Raw genomic sequence first — 19,028 nt, 5'->3', positions numbered from 1 at the left:
CCCCTTCAGTTGTTTTTGTTTGTTTGTTTGTTTTAAAGTAATCTCTACACCCAATGTGGGGCTTGAATTTACAACCCCAAGATCAAGAGTCATAAGCTCTACCGACTAAGCCAGCCAGTTGCCCCGGACGTACAATTTCTGAACAAGAATTATAATAATCCTAATTATAATATTATGTCTTTTGGCAAAATCCATTTGACTTATAGCATTACTATCTGCAATTTCTTGATTCTAGGGAATACAATCTGCATTGTTTAAAAGCTACTTACATTAGTAGATTAAACTTTAATTGAATGAAAAGGAGTACCTCTTTTTGCAAAGGTAGGGAACTCAGGTCTAATCCTTTTCAATACTGTCAGGAATTATTTTTATTCCTAGCTTTCTGGGAAACAAAACAGGAGAAAGAATACTGAACCCTAAAGTATCAGCTAGGGATGGTTATAATTCTGTAATCTACCTTCTAAAGGCAAGGAAAATGTGTGAGAAGAAAAGTCTATTATCTAAATTACATATATAAAATATATTTTATACTGTTACCGAATGTATAAATCTCTACTGAGCCTTCTTACTTGGCAACATACTTTTGGAAGGAAAAAAAGGTATGTATAATTCCACTAAAGACCATGGACTATTATCTTTTCCCATTCCATGGAATTAGCCTATAATTTATATAAACTTGAGGAAGAAAGATAAGGAAATTCTAGATTTATATCATACCCAGAACTCTTGCATATAAAACTAACCAAAGAACTAGGAGGCAGGGGAGCCTGGGTGGCTCAGATGGTTAAGCATCTGCCTTCGGCTCAGGTCATGATCCCGGGATCCTGCGATAGAGCCCCACGTCAGGCTCCCTGCTCAGCGGGGGTCTGCTTCTCCCCTCCCCACCGCTTCTCTCCCTGCTCGTGCTCTCTCTCTCTGTATCTCTGTGTCTCGAATGAATAAATAAAAAAATCTTAAAAAAAAAAGAGCTAGGAGGCATTAACTTTCTTTATCATTTCAACAGTTATCTTATTTGTAGAATCATTTCTAAACTTGAATGTGATCTACATGTTTTAAACAAACAGAACTCTTATCAAAATGCTACTGAAAGACTGCATTCTTTCTTTTATATACTTTGATGTTTGAATCAAAAGCTAAATATGACTGAGCCTCAAAGACTTACATAGACGTGCCTCAGGAAAACAGAAAAATCCAAACATTTGAAAAAGGTAGGTGTAGGAAGGAAGGAAGGAAGGAAGGAGAGAAGAAAGGAAGGAAGGAAGGAAGGAAAAACAACTGATGAATCCGGGGACTACTAGATCATATTAGAAGAAAGATTCTTTATTTTAGGAAAGGATTTCCTTTGGGAATCCTTTACATAGTTCCACTAAAATGTTTAAAACATGACTTGATTTATAATAATTCCATTTATAGCAAATCTTTTTTTTTTTTTTTTAAAGATTTTACTTATTTATTTGAGAGAGAGAGAGAGCACAAGCAGGCGGAGTGGCAGAGGGAGAGGGAGAAGCAGGCTCCCCACTGAGCAGGGAGCCTGCCATGGGACTCGATCCCAGGACCCCGGGATTATGACCTGAGCCGAAGGCAGATGCCCAACCGACTGAGCCACCCAGGTGCCCCTAAGCAAATCTTTAAGAAACACACTTGTAACATAAAAAGATACCTGTATTTACAAAACCACTGATAATTTCTGAGACCAGTATCATGGCTATGTGGCCCAGACATTGCACAGGGAATAAGAGTACCTTGATTCTACTTCTAGCTCTAGCAACCTTGGATAGGTTCTAACTAGATGTAAGAGAACTTTTTCAAAAACTTTTCCGATGAAATTGTTTCTACTCCACAATGACTTTAATGCTTATTATGTATTGCTACTTCCTAAATCATACCTCTTTTTATCTCTGAACTCATTCTGCCAGAACCTTGTCTAAAAAGGCCAGAATATATTGCTAAAAAGATTCATTCTTAGTGATAAACTATTTTTTTAAAAAACAAAATCTACAATTTGGTAAAAGTGCTTCATATAGCTTTGCAGGGTAACAGTTTGAGATTTGGACCAGGTTGCAGGAGAGGTAGATTTGATTTGTTTCTTTTGTTGCATTTATTGTGTTCTGATCAAGCGCTTGGCATTGTGTAAATAACCCAGAAGACCTAGGCCCTATTGCCCTCTGGAGTTTCCCCTTGAAGATGAAATAAACTAAAAATTCAAATATAGAATGGTGCTTCTTAAAGTTTTCCACCAAAATGCTCCTAATAGCAGAGGAGGGTAAACTTATACTACTTATGAAGCTTAGTCTAAACCAATGGGCTGAAGTTTGCTGTTTCATCGAATTTTTCATTTTACACCATTGTAATATCCTGTTTGTTTTATTATTTGAAAATGATTTAACTTACATACCAGCAAATAAAATTAGTAGTCCAAGAAAATGTACCATGTTTATCCTGGCAGTTTGTAAGCCTCTGACTCACTTTCCCAGGTTTATTTGTATTTCAATTTGAGAAGCACCTGTAGGAATGAATTTGGAAATAAGCATCTATGTGGGCTCACTCTGGGCAAGGCTGTTGTGTGGACAAAGCTTCAGCTTCCTAATACTGTATTTCATAACTATAAATGAGATATCAAAGGCTTCTTTTTATGTCCTTAAATGGGAAGCTGAAGATAAAGGAAATGTCATAGTGAAAAGTAGTTTGAGCTCTTTTGAGATATACTTATAATCTGGTATTTTACATTCCTGAAACAAAGGTCTTTCTTTCTTTTATGAACCATGAATAGCAGAACAAAAGGCATATAGGTTGAAACAAAAGTCCTTATGTATCGGCAATGATACTTGCCTAGGTCAGTAACTCTCAGAGGGGTGGGTATAGGGAGGGCAGAGAGACCCATTGGAATCTTGAAGCACGGACAGCTTCCTTTTCAACTATGTATGGCACCAACTCACTCTCCAAGCCCTGTACCACCACCTCTTGCCCCCAAACTCAGCCAGTTTAAAAACCATTAACTACAGTGAGCCACTGTTATGGGTGGGAGTAAATCTTCTTTCTCAGATGTGTTGGTATAGAAAAAATATTGAGATGGAGGCTTAAGGTAGCTATAGGGGAGACTCTTTGGTCCAGAATTTTATTACGATTCAATTGTGGGTTTATTAAACACAGAGATATTTTAATGTCTAGAAGTTATTCTCATTAGTTATTTTTCCTCTCTGGATCTCTTTCAATTTTTTCATTTAACTCTAAAATTTTAAAAGGAAAAACTATATGACACTCTTATAAAAGCTCAATTTTCATCTAAGAATAAAAAGGTAAGTTTTCTGTTGTTGCAGATTATAATCTAATAATATATTCCATTATCATGTTTATATTTTAAAATCTGGGGACCAAACATACATGATGAAAAAAACTGTATGTGAAAATCATCTTAATACCTGTTATAGTTCTTAATAATTTTTCCTTGTGATTACAGCCCTATAAAAGTGGACAGGGAGGTAGGTATTGAGTATCATGAGCTTTTTGTATAGCTAAACTAAGGTTCAGAAGCTATAATTAATTGCTGAAATCCAGAAAGATAAAAACAACAGAAGTGAGATCAGATAGGGTCAAACCCAGAGCCCATATTTTTTTCTCTAACATTACCTAAACAGAGAAATCAAGATGTTTTCACAGCAAGAAGGATCCAAAATATTATATGCATTTGTTTCAAGTTTCTATTAATCAATAACCAAAGGTTGAAAATATTACTGTAAAAGTGCTACATAGCATATCCATAGCCTATCCTAATAGGTACTCCTATAGATTCTTAATCACTTCATTACTTTATCAACCAGTCTATGTGAGTTCAGCCATTATTAAGATACAAGCTAGCTGGGACCATTTGGATGATTCTAACAGACTTCTTAGTAATTCTGTAAATGTTAAAAATACTAATTTCACAGGAAAATTTGAAGTATAATTTAATTTGTGTTTTGTTTGCTAAAGATTTTCCTTTTTTTTTAAAGATTTTATTTATTTATTTGACAGAGAGAGAGATAGCGAGAGCAGGAACACAAGCAGGGGGAGTGGGAGAGGGAGAAGCAGACTCCCATAGGAGCATGGAGCCCACTGCAGGGCTTGATCCCAGGAACCTGGGATCATGACCTGAGCCAAAGGCAGATGCTTAACGCCTGAGCCATCCAGGCACCCCTAAAGATTTTCCTTTTGACCTAAGTGACAGATATGTGGTTAAGGAGTTTAGTGGTAGAACTACCATGTGACCCAGCAATCCCAGGGTATATATCCAAAGGAAACAAAGTCACTGCCTCAGAGAGGTTATCTGTACCCTCATTTTCACTGCAGCATTATTCACAATAGCCAAGCCACAGAAACAACCTACATGTCCAGTGATGGATGAATGGATAAAGAAAATACACACACACAGAGGAGTATTATTCAGCCATGAGAAGGAAGGAAATCCCAGCATTTGTGACAATACCGATGGACCTTGAAGACATTATGCTAAGTGAAATAAGTCAGAGAAAGACAAATACTGTATGATCTCATTTGTATGTGGAATCTAAAAAAAAAACTGAATTAGAAACAGAGAACAGACTGGCTGGGAAAGGGTGGAGTAGAGGAAAAAGGTGAAGGTGGTCAAATGGTACCAACTTTTAGTTAAGAGATAAATTAGTTCTGGGAGCTATAATGTACCATAATAACTATAGTTAACAATGCTATACTGTAATATCTGAGAGTTGCTAAAAGAGTAAATCTTAAAAGTCCTTAACGTAATAAAAAAATTTGTAAAGTAAGTGATGGATGTTAACTAAATTTACTGCAGTAATCTTGTCACAATATACCTACGTCAAATCATTACATTGTACACTTTAAACTAATAACAATGTTATATGATAATTATATCTCAATAAAACTGGAAAAATAATTTGATCAAGCTAGAAGACTGAATTACCTATCTATTCTTTCCATACAAAATGATAATGCAAATTGTTGTCATATAGAAATTATCCAATTTTAAAATGCAGGGAAAATAGCATTATAGAATTGTTTTAGACAATTAACAAAAATACGTTGTTTTTTTCTGAATTTTAGTTTGTGGTATTTGTCAGCTTTTAAAAATTTACCAAGAGTAAACTCTAAAAGATATTAAAAATGAAACAAAAATTTAATTAAAAAAAGTTTAAGGGTTCCTAGATGACACCAAGAGCCAGAGGAAAGCCAATTAATTTCTAACTTTGCCCTCTCTGAAGCAAAAACAAAACAAAGGGCTTTGAATCTTGAATTAAAACCTGTTGGTTTTAGGGAGGAACAAAATCATACAACCATCCAAACAGACCCGATAAATGACAAATATTTTCAGAATAAAACTTTACTCTCTCAATAATCAAACTCTACAGGGAACTACTTCTAGTTCCCCCAGTGACTCCATGCTCTCTTGCCTCTCTTTTCACATGTTGTGCCCAATGACAGAAAATCCTTCTACCACATCTCTGCCTGGCTGACTCCTACCCATACCTTGGGCCTCAGCTTAAAAATCACTTCTTCCAGAAGAATCCCAAATATGTGTTAGATATGTGCTTCAGAGTCCTATCAACTTACCCATATCACAATATACTTTAATGTCCGTTCAGTTGTCTGCCTTTCCCCCTAGGCTGCCCCTGACAGGGCAGGGACTGTGTCTGTCTTCTTCGTACAGTCCAGCATGGTGCCTGGCACAGAGCAGGTGCTTCTATTAAATTACTTTTATTTTAAGATTGCCTCCATATAAGGATGGCAAATAAAACTCTGACCAAAACCTTTTTGAAATGAGGTATGGAGAGAAGGTAACCATCCAATTTAGATAACTAAATATAGCAAATGTCAATTTACCTAAAGATGTATTTAAATCCGGCACCTCTAGGGCATTAAATTTTACCATATTTAGAAACACTTTTTGTTACTAGTCATTATCTTCATTTAAAAGAAAGTTTTCCAATTAGACCTATCAAATTAAGTCAATTCAATTTATTTAATAAGACAGTGGGAAAAGACAAGAGAAGGAAATACAAAACAAAGTGGCTTAACTGCTAATCTGAATAAATGTTCAATTTTTAGAATGGAAAAATTGAATTGAATTAGAGTGGAGAACTGAGTTTAAATGGTTGAGGTTCTTTGTTGCTAATTGTCTATTCAAGACTACTTATATCAACTAGATAAGCATTTTGGAAGCTGGTCAACATAATAGCCCAACAGTTAATATATATTAAAAATCAAATCAATAATTGTTGAAAGATATTTCAAAGTATTAAACACCAAGATTCTATTCTGAATTATCATAAGGAATATATTTGAAAGAATGAGTCTTATTAAATGTAGTTAGTTCAGGTTTAGGAAATAGCTTGTATATACAGAAAAATAAATTGTATATATAGAAAAATAAATTGACCATCTTATCAGCAACTTTAGAATAGACATGACATCTATAGGTGATGGGAAAGATGATGATGATGATGATGATTTTAACTGGAAGCATAATTTTAAGTATTTTGCTTCACTTAATGAAATTATTTATTACATAGGATATGGTTTTATAAATAATGAAGGAGAAAAACAGAACTCAACCCACAACAAGGTATGATTTAGCTACTGAAATGATCAGATGTGCATACTAATTCCTGTACTGGTGACAGATTTCAATAGAAATCACTAAATTCCACCTGCAGGCACATCATGTCAAGTATGTATAAACAATAATAATTTCATGGCAGTGGTGCCAGGGGAAATATCCCAAGATTCTTTAGACAAGTCAGTACAGTAACAGATGTAGTAGTTGATTTATGGCTAACTAAAGAATTAATGTTAAAGAGCTTATTAAAATTCATTCTGTTTCTTCTAATTCTAGAAATAGGTTAGTTTCTCCAAAAGGTACATATACAGATAATGTATATAAACAGAAACAGAAGTGGATGGCTACCATAGCTTTCAAAGAAATAAAATATTCTAAGCTCAAAACATAAATCTCTTCCTTCTTTTATTTATTTTTTAAAGATTATTTATTTATTTATTTGACACAGAGAGAACGAGAGAGATAGAGACAGAGAGCAAGCACAAGCAGGGGGAATGGCAGGCAGGGGAGAAGCAGGCTGCCCTCTTAGCAAGGAGCCCAATGTGGGGCTCGATCCCAGGACCCTGGGATCATGACCTGAGCCGAAGGCAGACGCTTAACTGACTGAGCCACCCAGGCGCCCCTCTTCCTTCTTTTAGATAAATGATTAGCATCTAAATTACTTTAGTTACAATGAGTTCTGCAAGCATACTGAAAATAATCACTAGTTTAATTAATTAAAGGTGTTCAACAGGCACAGTTTATTTCATTAGCACAAAGAAAAATATATGATTTTATACAATACCTGTAGTGATAAAGGAAAGATCTATAAATTAAAATCATAATTCTGTGCTACCAGGATAAAATGACTTCTTTAAGCAGGGACTGCAAATGACTGAGAAGAAAATATCACTGATAACTCTTCAGTGGAAATTATATGGAAGGTTTGGAAAAAGTTACAGGGCAGGGGGAGGAAATAAATTAGTAATTATTTAGTTCCTAGACATTCAGGACAGTCTCTATGCCTGTCATTGTTCTAATGAGTAAGGTGTTTGGCATGAGCTGACTGGGAATGATGTAGACTAAAGGCAGGTGAAAGTCAATGTGCCAACCACAGTTCTGCCATTTATAAGATGCATAATCCTGAATAAATCACCTGGTATCTACTAGGCCTTAGAATCCACATAAAAGAAGGATGATTTCTAGAACCTGTTTAACTATAACATTAAGAAATTCTGCATGTTTCAAATTCAAGCCTGTTCAGCCTTCATATCTTGTAGTTGTCACTACAGACTACAAAATGTATGAGCAAGCACTAAAAATCAAACCAAATAACTAGTTGTGGCTTTTAGGCAAGGCCAAACTATATACTAAATTTGGTTAAGTCTAGTGAGGCCAACTTTTTACTTTTCTATTAACACAAGAACCTTGCCCTACTCTGGCTATGTACCTCACAAGCAAAGAGGCTTGAAACTAAACTAAGTTCACAAAATGAAAAAGTTAGCCACAATGAGTCTGATTCAAGAACTGCTTTTCCTGTAACTTCCTAACCTTGACACCTAGTCTGTTTGCCCCAGCTGTAAGCCATAGACCAGATCAATGGGAGATGTAACCTCAAAATTAAAGCTCAGCTAAGGTTCTAGATTAAGAGGTTCCTTTAAAACTTGGAGTGACAAGGAAAAAATATGTTGATATATACAATAAGGCTCCAAAATCATCCTAAGGAAGACAAAACTCACATCACAAAATAATATTTTAAATCCATATAGAACCGGGACAGCCGAGTGGCTCAGTCCATGATCCCAGGGTCCTGGGATGGAGGCCCATGTATCAGCTCCCTGCCCAGCGGGGAGTCTGCTTCTCCAGCTCCCTCTGCCCCTCCCCCAGCTCGTGCTCTCTCTCAAGTAAATAAATAAAATCTTTAAAAAATAAAAAATAAATCCATATAGAACCTTTTATAGAACAACTTAAAGCATTTTATAAAAATTACCCAATTAACTTTTCTGTCACTTCTGTGAAGAGTCAGTATTATCTGATATTTTCCAAAGGAGGTAAAAAGAAACAAAGGAACTAAAGTTACTCACTTTGCCAATGACAGAGCTTCTTAAGTCCATATCTAGTGTTTCAAACTTGTGAAAAAAGATGCTCCGCTCCATGAGAAATTATATTAACAGATGGTGTATTGTCTTGCTTAGCATTTCACCTAATCAGTTCAGTATCTGCCACACTGTAGGTTCTCACTGTATATCTACCCAATGAATAAAGCTACTAATGACAGCTAATAATTACTAGAGTTCATGTATCAAGTACTGTGCTAAGTCCATTACATATATTATTCTACTTAATCCTACCAACAACTCAAAGAAGTAAGTAAATTATTACTTCTCATTTTACTGATAAGAGAACTAAGGTCTACGTTAAGTAACTTGCCCAAGATTACAAACTGATAAAGCCAGGATTTTCACAGAGGTATCTCAACTTTAGATCTTGTTTAAAGATCATGTAGAAAGAACAATAGATTAGCAGTAAGAAACTCAATATTTTATTTCATTTATCACTAAATTCTTGGAGATAATGTCTAGCATAGTACCTTACTCATATTTTTCCTCTTCAAATGTTTCCTGAATAAAATTAAAATTGCACAAGCAAATTAGGTTTCATTGTCCTCAACTGTAAAATGGAGGTAAAGGTACCTGCATGGTCTGCCTCAGTAATTCTCAAAGTGTCATCCCTGGATCTGGAAAATTTGTTAGAAATACAAATTCTCAGCACCTCCCCCCCCCCAAACCTACTGAATCAGAAGCCAGTGTTTTAACAAGCCTTCTAGCTGATTCTCACGCATGGGGAAGATTCTCATGTATCAGTCTACTTTCTTAGATGATTATGAGTATCAAATGAGTTCAATAATGTGAAAGTACCCTAAAAAGTGAATCATGTATTATCATTAAAAGACTAAATTACATTCCTTAAAAAAAACTTAGTGGTTTTGCTAAATCAAGATAAAAATGAACATTAGAAATGAAATAGGTTATAAAACACTTTTAAAAGAAAATATCATTCTAGATTTTACCTTGGCAATGTAGAACAGTCATGGATCCCGGGAAAAAGATGCCCATAACCATAACGCTGAGCCTAGAAATCTGATAATGTAGAATGTGGCAGTTCAACCCAGAAATGTGAAATACTGCACAGGCTTCTTACCTGACCAGTGTCCAGTGGAGGTGCCAGATCTGTCTGTACATGTCTCACTTACAGGTCTAAACACAGTTTCCCATCCACCAGTAGCATAGCGCCAATTCTGAGATTCCAAGATGAGTGTTCGCTGAGTACCATATGCAATCATGAAGCAGTAGACCACGTGATGGAGTTGACAGCCATAGCCACAGCCTTTGTTGATATTACATACCAGCTTCTTGGCTTTGCTGCAGTCCTTGGGATTCTGTCAGGGAGAAAGACAAACAAAGGTGAAGAGTGGTTATCTTCTCTTTATAAGTGACAAGTGTCAAAAATCATATAATTAGCCAGGACTGATCCAGTGTATTTTACTAAATAAAGAATCCAGCTTTAAGGATTGAATTTCAAAGAATCCACTGAAAGTTTATTTTAAAGAGATGGCAGTGAAAAGAAGAGTTGCTTTGGAAACATCACTGAAAAAATATGAAATGAAGCATTACATTGAAAAAAATACTTTCACTTCTCTATCACTCAGAACATGCAAGTATGATCATCTCTGAACTCAAAGTTGCATACACTGAGATCTTCATGAAAGAAGTAAAACCGTTTATTTATTCCAGCTGTACTTCAGCATGCTGTGCTTACCTTTCCAGCTGAAACTCAAATCATCTTAAATGAAAAACTATAATTTACCTATCAATTCCATCTATCTCCAGAGTTCTAGATGTCACAAACAAAATATATTTTTTCATTATGGAAGTGAAACCACTGAATAAAAAAAAAAAATGAGTTCAGGACTTTTTTTAAAAAAAACTAATCTGGATAGCTACTAGTAATTTTCACAATAAAATGCAGAATATGTTCTGTGTTATGCCAATTTTTTAGTCATTGAAGTATAATTAACACAGTGTTATGTTAGTTTTAGGTGTATAACATAATGATTCAACGATCCTATACATTACTCAGTGCTCATCATGAAAGTGTAGTCACCATCTGTCACCAAACATTGTAACAATATTATTGATTGTATTCCCTATGCTGTACTTTTCATCTCCGTGACTATTTTATAACTGGAAGTTTGCACCTCTTAATCCCCTTTATCTATTTCACCCATCTGCCCACCCACTGTTATGCCAATTTTTAATCAGGAGGTCCATTTTTCTATTTGTATACCCTGCTATAAGATGAGCAGCAAGTGGTTATAACAGTATTATCTAACTGTGGGTGCAACAGGGTTAGTTAATGAGAGATGTCTTTTTTATTCTAAAGCTTTGACTCTGCTATAATTCATATGGGCTATTGCTAAATATCCCTAGGCATCTTAGCTCTTCAAATAAAAATCTGTTTTGACAGGGACTCAGCCTAGGAAGTTTTAAGCTGTTTTGTCTGCAAGGTTAAAAGAAAGGATGGATGCCGTCAGTAACAGAATCTTTTCTCCCACAAAGTGAGAAGCAAAGTAACCAGCTCTCAATTTATATGAGCCTTGAGAAAAAGCAGTTGCCAAACCACAATCTACAACTATTTTCCAGGAATATCATCTATTTGGTCAAGCAGAGCCCTAGAAACAAAAGCTAGGAAGGTGAAGGTATAAAATGATCGTGAAGGAAAAGCTGAGAAGGGAAAATACAACACAGTTACTTTCAGAAGGGTATCTTTTACATTCAAATGTGACACAGAGGGGCTGGTCTTTTTAGATCAAAGCTGAACCCAATACCATCAAGAGCCTTCTTTAAAAAAAAAAAAAAAGATTTTATTTATTTATTTGAGAGGGAGAGAGAGCAAGCAGAGCACAAGAGCAGGGGGAAGGAGAAGCAGACTCCCCACTGAGCAGGGAGCCTGATTTTGGTGGGGGGGGGGCGTGGGCGGCTCCATCCCAGGACTCTGGGATCATGACCTGAGCATAAGGCAGACACAACCGACTGAGCCACCCAGGCGCCCCCATCAAGAGCCTTCTGAAAAGTTAAGAGTCCTTATGAATCTGAGAGAATCCAGATAAAATTCAGCAAGATTTGGTCAATACTGTTTCCCCAATCAAGTACTAGAGTTGCTGATTCTTTTCATTTTGAGACTTTGAACTCTAGTTGGTTTAGCCGCAAAAGATTTGAGAGGAACAGAAGGGTATGTGATGTGTTATTGGAAGACCAATATCATTTTTCTATCCAATATAATGTAAGAATCCTGGGAATAAGTAACATTCTCCAACTGATCCAAAGCTTTATTATTAACTCAATAGTTTAACAAAATGGCAAATAAAGAACACTGACATTTGTCAGGTTTTTCACAATTTGTAAGAAATCTAGCACTTGAATATCTCAAATTCATATGAATGGAAAAGAAAATGTTCTTTATATATTTTTCAATAGACTTTTTCTTTTAGAACAGTTTTTAGATATATAGAAATTATTGCAAAGATAGTACAGAGATCCTATATACCTCACATCCAGTTTCCCCTATTACATAGTCTTACATTAATCTTCATTTTTTTTTAAGGGAAAAAAGAGTGAGGGAACATAATAATTAAACATTTGGAACCACAGGTTTTTTTTTTTTTTTTAAATGAAAAGAAGACACATCTGCATGTAAGACGGGCACATCTATTGTGTTTCCTGCGTTTAATTAGAATGCAATGCTTTGAGCACAAGAATTGAGTCCTAAGAGAAAGAAATGGACAATTTATGAGATGAAGCTTAATTCAAGAGTTTTAGTGCTCCTCAAACCAAGCTAAATCGAGAATATTTAAATCTTTCTGTTAAGTCATAGGTAACATGGAGAAATGAAAAAAATCCATTATGTTTGGTTCTGGAATGAAAAAGGTCTACATATACACAGGGTAACCAATGTAAGATTCCAAGGCAGAGGCTAGCAGTAAGAGAAGAGAAAATAAATGACTAGAATGAGAACAATAAATAAAGCACTGAAGAAGCTCAGAGCCACAGCCCAATTTTTTCACAAAAATATTTAAAAGTCTGAAAATTTCAAAACATCTTGTTCATAAAAAGGCAGAGAGACAGTGAGAAATAGAAAAAAAAAAATGTGTGTGTATCTAACACAAGATCAGGCTCACCAGAATAAATATCTAGAAAAAACAAGCAGATATTTATAAGGTAAACAAAGCAACAATTCTGAGATGGGCAGGGATTTATTCAGATGGAAAAGAACCTTATGGGAAACCCTTTACCTGACCTAAGTCTTTGTTATCCACCATTGTTACGGATTAGCAACAACAGAGATTTATAGAAATCTATAAAGGGAAAACAGAGCCTTTGTTACACACGTGTGTGTGTGTATGTGTGTGTGTGTGTACGTATGCATAATCTTCAATTTTCTTACCAAATAGCCTTTGTCAATTGCCACTGATCCTGGTTTTATACTTTCTGTCTGCAAAAGGCTTGCCAGTATGTCTCATTCATAACAAAGCATATAATATACAAGGGCCTCATTACTAAAAGAAGCTTTAATTATGCTAATACTTTAACAGGGTAGCTATTTCTGATAATAAAACCTGTTTTTCAATAGCTTCTATAGTGTGCCTGATGCATTTTCTTCTATATTTCTCTATCAGCTATGCAAGAATGCAGGCATATTGCTTGAGATTATGAGGATAAATGAGATAGTATGTTTGAATTAGCTCTGAGCATATACCATGTCACTTAGCTTCATAGTATCTCTGAGAAGGAAGGATGGGTAAGCAGAAAGAGGTAGTGGAGGGAGGTAATTTTTGTCACAATTTTAAACAAAGAAAATGAAACAAAATCATACAATTTAATTCATAACAGAGCCGGAATTAGAACAAAATCGTATCGTAAGCTTCTCTATGCAAAGTTCTTTAACTAGAGCATGTTGTCTCAAGTAATTTTGACAAAATTACCTCCTGTTTCTAAAACTTGAATAATCATCATCATTGCAAGGAAGAAGAATGTATGTGCCTATTAATGCCTTTGACTTCAAGAAGACCCTATATATAAAAATCCCACATTATAAGTATAATTTAGAGAGTTTATAATTTTACTTTGTTGTTAACTATTGTTCTTTACAGTATGGACTCCTATTTACTAATGAAAAATAGCCTTTCATAAACACAATAAATTTTATCTTTTAAGGTTTAGCTTAAATATAATTTTATTTATAACCCTTTCCAGTCCAGCTAAAAGTGATTTTTCTCCCTCTTCTATTCCACAATTTGTTTATCGCAATCTTATTACATTTAAGTTGTCTTATTATTATTTATGTATAATTTCTTATTCTATTAGATTGTCATCTCCTGAGTTTTGCTGTATATACTAAGTGCTTAATAAATACATATTTAATGAACAAAAGTTCACCTATATTTGGTCAGTGAGTGATACTCAAGGCAGAAAGAGATGAGACCCTCTCCCAGGGGACTTGAAGGGGTGTATTTTCAATCTGTATTTCCCCATCTTCTACTCTCAGATGAGAAGCACCTCCTAGTAGGACTTCTACTGGGAGTGTATTGTATTCCAAGCGCACACATGTGGGGAGGGGGCGGGGTGTGATGAGTGGAGAGTGTCATAAAAGGAGAGAAAGGAGAAAAATCGAAAGAATCACAATATAGAACACTGGATAAATGCAATATTTTTTGCATTTAGTGCTACAAGGTAGCCCAATTATGGACCTTTATAAACTAACAATGTTATGTAACATTTTTACAGGTATAATTCTGCAGCAAAGCTCTCACTATAGTACATATAAATCAAGAAATAAGGACTTGAGATAAAACAGGGTTCTTCTGTATTCAGTTTCCTTTTCTTCCATTTTTTAAAAACACTATCTGAGGCATTTGTTCTGACACTGCTAGTTTCCAAGAATGACCCTAGATCAATAGAACCAAAAGCTTTATTTGTTCTCATTATCCTATAAATAAAAACTGAGAAGTATATTTAAATCAATATGCCTCTAAGATGGTACATTAAGAGAAGCAGCATCTCTTAAACTTAAATGATTACTAATTCACTAAGGCACCATCATAACGTTGAAATACTTTAGTCCTTTTCACTTTGGTTAAAATGTGAAAATAGTTACTATTGAACATATTTCAAATTAGGAAGCCAGCTTAATTTCTACTTTGCTAAAAAAGAGTAATTTTGAATTAACTAGTAAACCAGAATTATTCTTGTATTACGTAGGGACTGCTAAGATTTAGAAGTTTCCACTGCCTTCATTTAGTAAATTAGTAGTAATTGTGAATTAATGATGTAACATTATAAAACAGTACTGATTCCATGGCTTTTAAATTAAATCAAAAATAAAACCTTTTGCCACAACAATTTAGATTTCCAATATACACAAGTAAAAGCCTCTTCAGAGGAAAATTTTCCAGCCACCATGTAATTTTCCTCACTGATCTGCCTAGATTTACTAAGGACCAAAAACATTGCATTAAAAGGCTAAATTAACAACAAACAAAAAATTTAGTCAATATAAACTGGACATAATATCTCCAGGCAATTCTTGTAAAGAGTAAATGCTCAATAACCATTAGTCCAATTGAATTGCAAGTAGGGAGACAAAGGTGATGTCAAGCGGACAGTGACAAAAATAAATTAATTGGTGACAAGCCAGAATTTGGATTTCAGCTCTCTTAATCTATTGTTCAATACTCTTTTCCATCCTCCCATGAGGTCTTTAATCCAAGATTCAACAAGAAGTGCAGGCTGAGAGCACTTATCTGGTCACTCTTCCAGCTTTATAGACATATGCATACTTGACAATATACTTTATATAGTTAAAGCGTACAACATGTTGATATATATACATATATATACACATACACACTGTATAATGATTACCACAATCAAGCTAACATATCCATCACTTCATATTATTACAATTTACTTTTTGGTGGTGAGAACACTTGAGATCAACTCTCTTAGCAAATTTCAAGTATATAATGCCAGTATTATTAGTTATAGTCACCATGCTGTACATTAGATCTCTAGAACTTACTCATCCCACATAAGTGAACCTTTGATCAACATCTCCCCATTTCCCCCATCTCCTTGCTCCTGGTTATTACTGTACTACTCTCTGCTTTTATGAATTTGACATTTTTAGATTGCACATATGAGATCATGCAATATTTGTCTACGTCTTATTCACTCAGCATAATGTCCTTCAGGTTCATCCATCTTGCAAAAGCAGGTTTTCTTATTTTTGTGGCTGAATAACATTCCATTTTACATATATATGTATATATATGTACACACACACACACACACACGTGTATTATCCATTTATCCATTGGCAGACATATAGGTTGTTTCCATATTTTGACTATTGTGAATAATGCTGCAATGAAGGGGGTATGGTATCTCTTTGAGATAGGTTTCATTTCCTTCAGATATATACTACCAAGAAGTGGGATTGTTGTATCATATAGTAGTTCTATTTTTAACTTTTTGAGGCATCTCTATACTGTTTTCCATAATGGCTATACCAATTTACATTCCCACCAATGGTGAACAAGGGTTCCCTTTTCTCCATATCCTTAACAAAACCTGTTATTTTTCATCTTTATGATAACAGCCAGTCTAACAGGTAAGAGGTGATATCTCACTGTTTTCCCTGATTAGTGATCTCGTCACCATTCATATGTCTTCTTTTGAGAAATGTCAATTCAGATCCTTAGTCTATATTTTAATTATGTTATTTGTTTTTTGCTATTGAGTTGAATTCCCTATACATTTTGGATGTTAACTCTGGTTTGCAAATATTTTCTCCCATTCTGCAGGTTGCCTTCTCATTTTGTTCATCATTTCATTTGCTGTGCAGAAGCCTTTTCATTTGCTACAGTCACTTGCTGATTTTTACTTTTGTTGACTGTGCTTTTGGTGTCATATCCAAAAATTCATTGTTAAGAACAATGTCCAAGGAGCTTTTCCTCTAAGTTTTCTTCTAGTACTTTCATGGTTTCAGGTCTTACACTTAAGATTAAGACTCAGAACACTGAGGATCCTTCCAGCAACTCTCCAACAACATTTCTTCTCTAGGGAGGAGTTAAGCCATAGACAGCTCCTATTTCCAATGAAGAGAGGTCAGAAAAACCAAAGGAATGAGCCAGGTAAGCTAAATTTTATTGTACTCTTTGCTCTAATCACAAGACTAAATAGTTTTTAATTTGTTTGTTTAAAAAGATCTGCAACATCTAGCTTTGTGTTGGCATTAATGAAGAAAAGATTCATTAATAGTGTGATGAAAGCATTTCATTGTATTGGAAAGAGTCTGATTTTATTTCTCTAAAATTATTTTCAGAACCAAAGCAGAAAAGGTAATGAAGCAAATAAGAGAACTGGAGTACTGCATTGTGGTAATTAAAATGAAAACTCTGGGCATAGCTAATAACCATGAAAGAGAAAGTTAAAAAGCATTCTCATTTTTAAAAGCCAGGACTGGAAATTATTGTCTTTTAATGCATTAAACAGGAACATTTTCATAGCAAAGTTAAGATAGTATGAAGTTGTCCTTTCTAACCCTCCAGCAAAGAACAATTTGTTGCGAGTAGTTTAAGAACAACACAATAGCTGAGGCACAAGTAGGTTACCAAATGCTGCAGTAAATCAATTTCCCTTTAGGTATTTTATAAAATTTTAAGTATGGAAACTTAATGGAGAAAAGATATCAAGATACATACACACTGAAGCAAAGGCAGATGGTCACTATACAGTTATAGAAGAGGAAAGATCTTGGTAAGTAAAGCAACAATTGGCTTACTTTAAATGCATTTTTAAAATTTTTGCTCTTGGGACGCCTGGGTGGCTCAGTCGGTTAAGCATCTGCCTTCGGCTCAGGTCATGATCTCAGGGTCCTGGGATCAAGTCCCGCATCGGGCTCCCTGCTCAGCGGGGAGCCTGCTTCTCCCTCTGCCTGCCGCTCCCCCTGCTCATGCTCTCTCTCTCTCTGACAAATAAATAAAATCTTAAAAAAAAAATAAATAAATAAATAAAATTTTTGCTCTTTGCCAAAAAGTCTCTATTGAATGTTCTAAAGCCATTTTTTAAAAAGATGAAAATTCTACAAATCCAGTGGAAAGCAACAAACATCATGGGGCATTTCTTCTACCGAGGGTCTTTGAGACAGTAGTCTATCATCTCTGGATAGTCCAGGTGATCTCTACAAAATCTCTACTTGAGGTTCAAGAGATGAGTACACTAGAGCAACCTTGGTAATATATTCGGCTACTATAAAGCCACAAAGGAAAGGCAGAGAAAGAAGAGATGCATCCAAGTCTAACTTTTCTCATTCAAGAATCTAACATAAATAAGGCTAAGGAAGAAAAGCTAAGTTACCCAAGAAGCCAGATTCCGCCAATCCTATACAAATGTACAGAAAATGTATAACCTCACGCACCTTTAATTTTTTCTCCAGAGGTTTATGTCTGATTTCTAAGTGTCAGAACCAGCTAACTGCTCAGTTTAAAAATAAGATAGTTTCAAAATTAAGGTTGAATTTCAGAAATGTCCTCCACTATTTTACTTAACAGAACTCACTAGGCTTTCTTTCCTCAAAAATGAAATTCAGAGAGGACATGGCAGGTACTCTTTAAAAAAGAAAAAAAGGGGCGCCTGGGTGGCTCAGTCGTTAAGTGTCTGCCTTCGGCAGGGTCCTGGGATTGAGCCCCGCATCGGGCTCCCTGCTCGGCCGGGAGCCTGCTTCTCCCTCTCCCATTCCCCCTGCCTGTGTTCCCTCTCTCGCTGTGTCTCTCTCTGTCAAAAAATAAATAAAATCTTAAAAAAAAAAAAAAAAAGAGGAAGAAGGGAATAGAATGGGGCAAGGACAGAGGGAAAGGGAAGAACGAGGGAAGAGAGAAGAAGGAGGAAAGGAGGAAAAGGGAAGAAGTGTTGGAAAGAGAGGGGAACAGGGAAAGAAGAAGAGACAGAAGGGTGAAGAAGGAGAAAAGTAAAAGCAAGTTTGGGAATGGTTAGCCCAGATCAAAAGGTGAAGTAGAAAAAAAAAAAAAAGAGTGGATAGCAGATACAAAAGAGAAACACTAGTTGAAACTCTGTTCTTGTGCAAAGGCTGCTGCAAATGTTTAGCCAGCTCTTCCATTCTGCAGAGTGCCCTTCGTCCCAGGAGCAATGGGACTTACAGCACTTGTCTGTCTACTCATCGGCTTTTAAATCAAACCATCAACAATAACTAAACCAGACGTCAAATCCTGCTGCCTCTTCTCTGGACAGAGGCATTGTTCCATTTCTCCATGCAGTTATCCATGCACAGAGAATCCACTGTTAGCTGGGCTTAAATTTCTTTGAAATTTACAGTTATTACT

At 35.4% G+C, this 19,028-nt stretch overlaps 1 protein-coding gene across 8 annotated transcripts in view; it reads right to left on the bottom strand.

Moving 5' to 3' along the window:
- The window catches only part of FUT8 (fucosyltransferase 8), a 324,832-nt gene that overhangs the window by 63,606 nt on the left and 242,198 nt on the right, over window positions 1-19,028 (bottom strand). For all 8 annotated transcript variants that reach the window (XM_036120194.2, XM_036120190.2, XM_036120191.2 and 5 more), the window contains one exon: window positions 9,770-10,007. In XM_036120194.2, coding sequence (XP_035976087.1) covers window positions 9,770-10,007 — 238 coding nt within the window. The remainder of the gene's footprint in view (window positions 1-9,769; window positions 10,008-19,028) is intronic.

The sequence above is a fragment of the Halichoerus grypus genome, chromosome 8 (assembly GCF_964656455.1).
Source record: "Halichoerus grypus chromosome 8, mHalGry1.hap1.1, whole genome shotgun sequence".
NCBI lineage: Eukaryota > Metazoa > Chordata > Mammalia > Carnivora > Phocidae > Halichoerus > Halichoerus grypus.
Note: the sequence above shows the minus strand (reverse complement) of the source record. Positions and strands in the feature narration are given on the sequence as shown.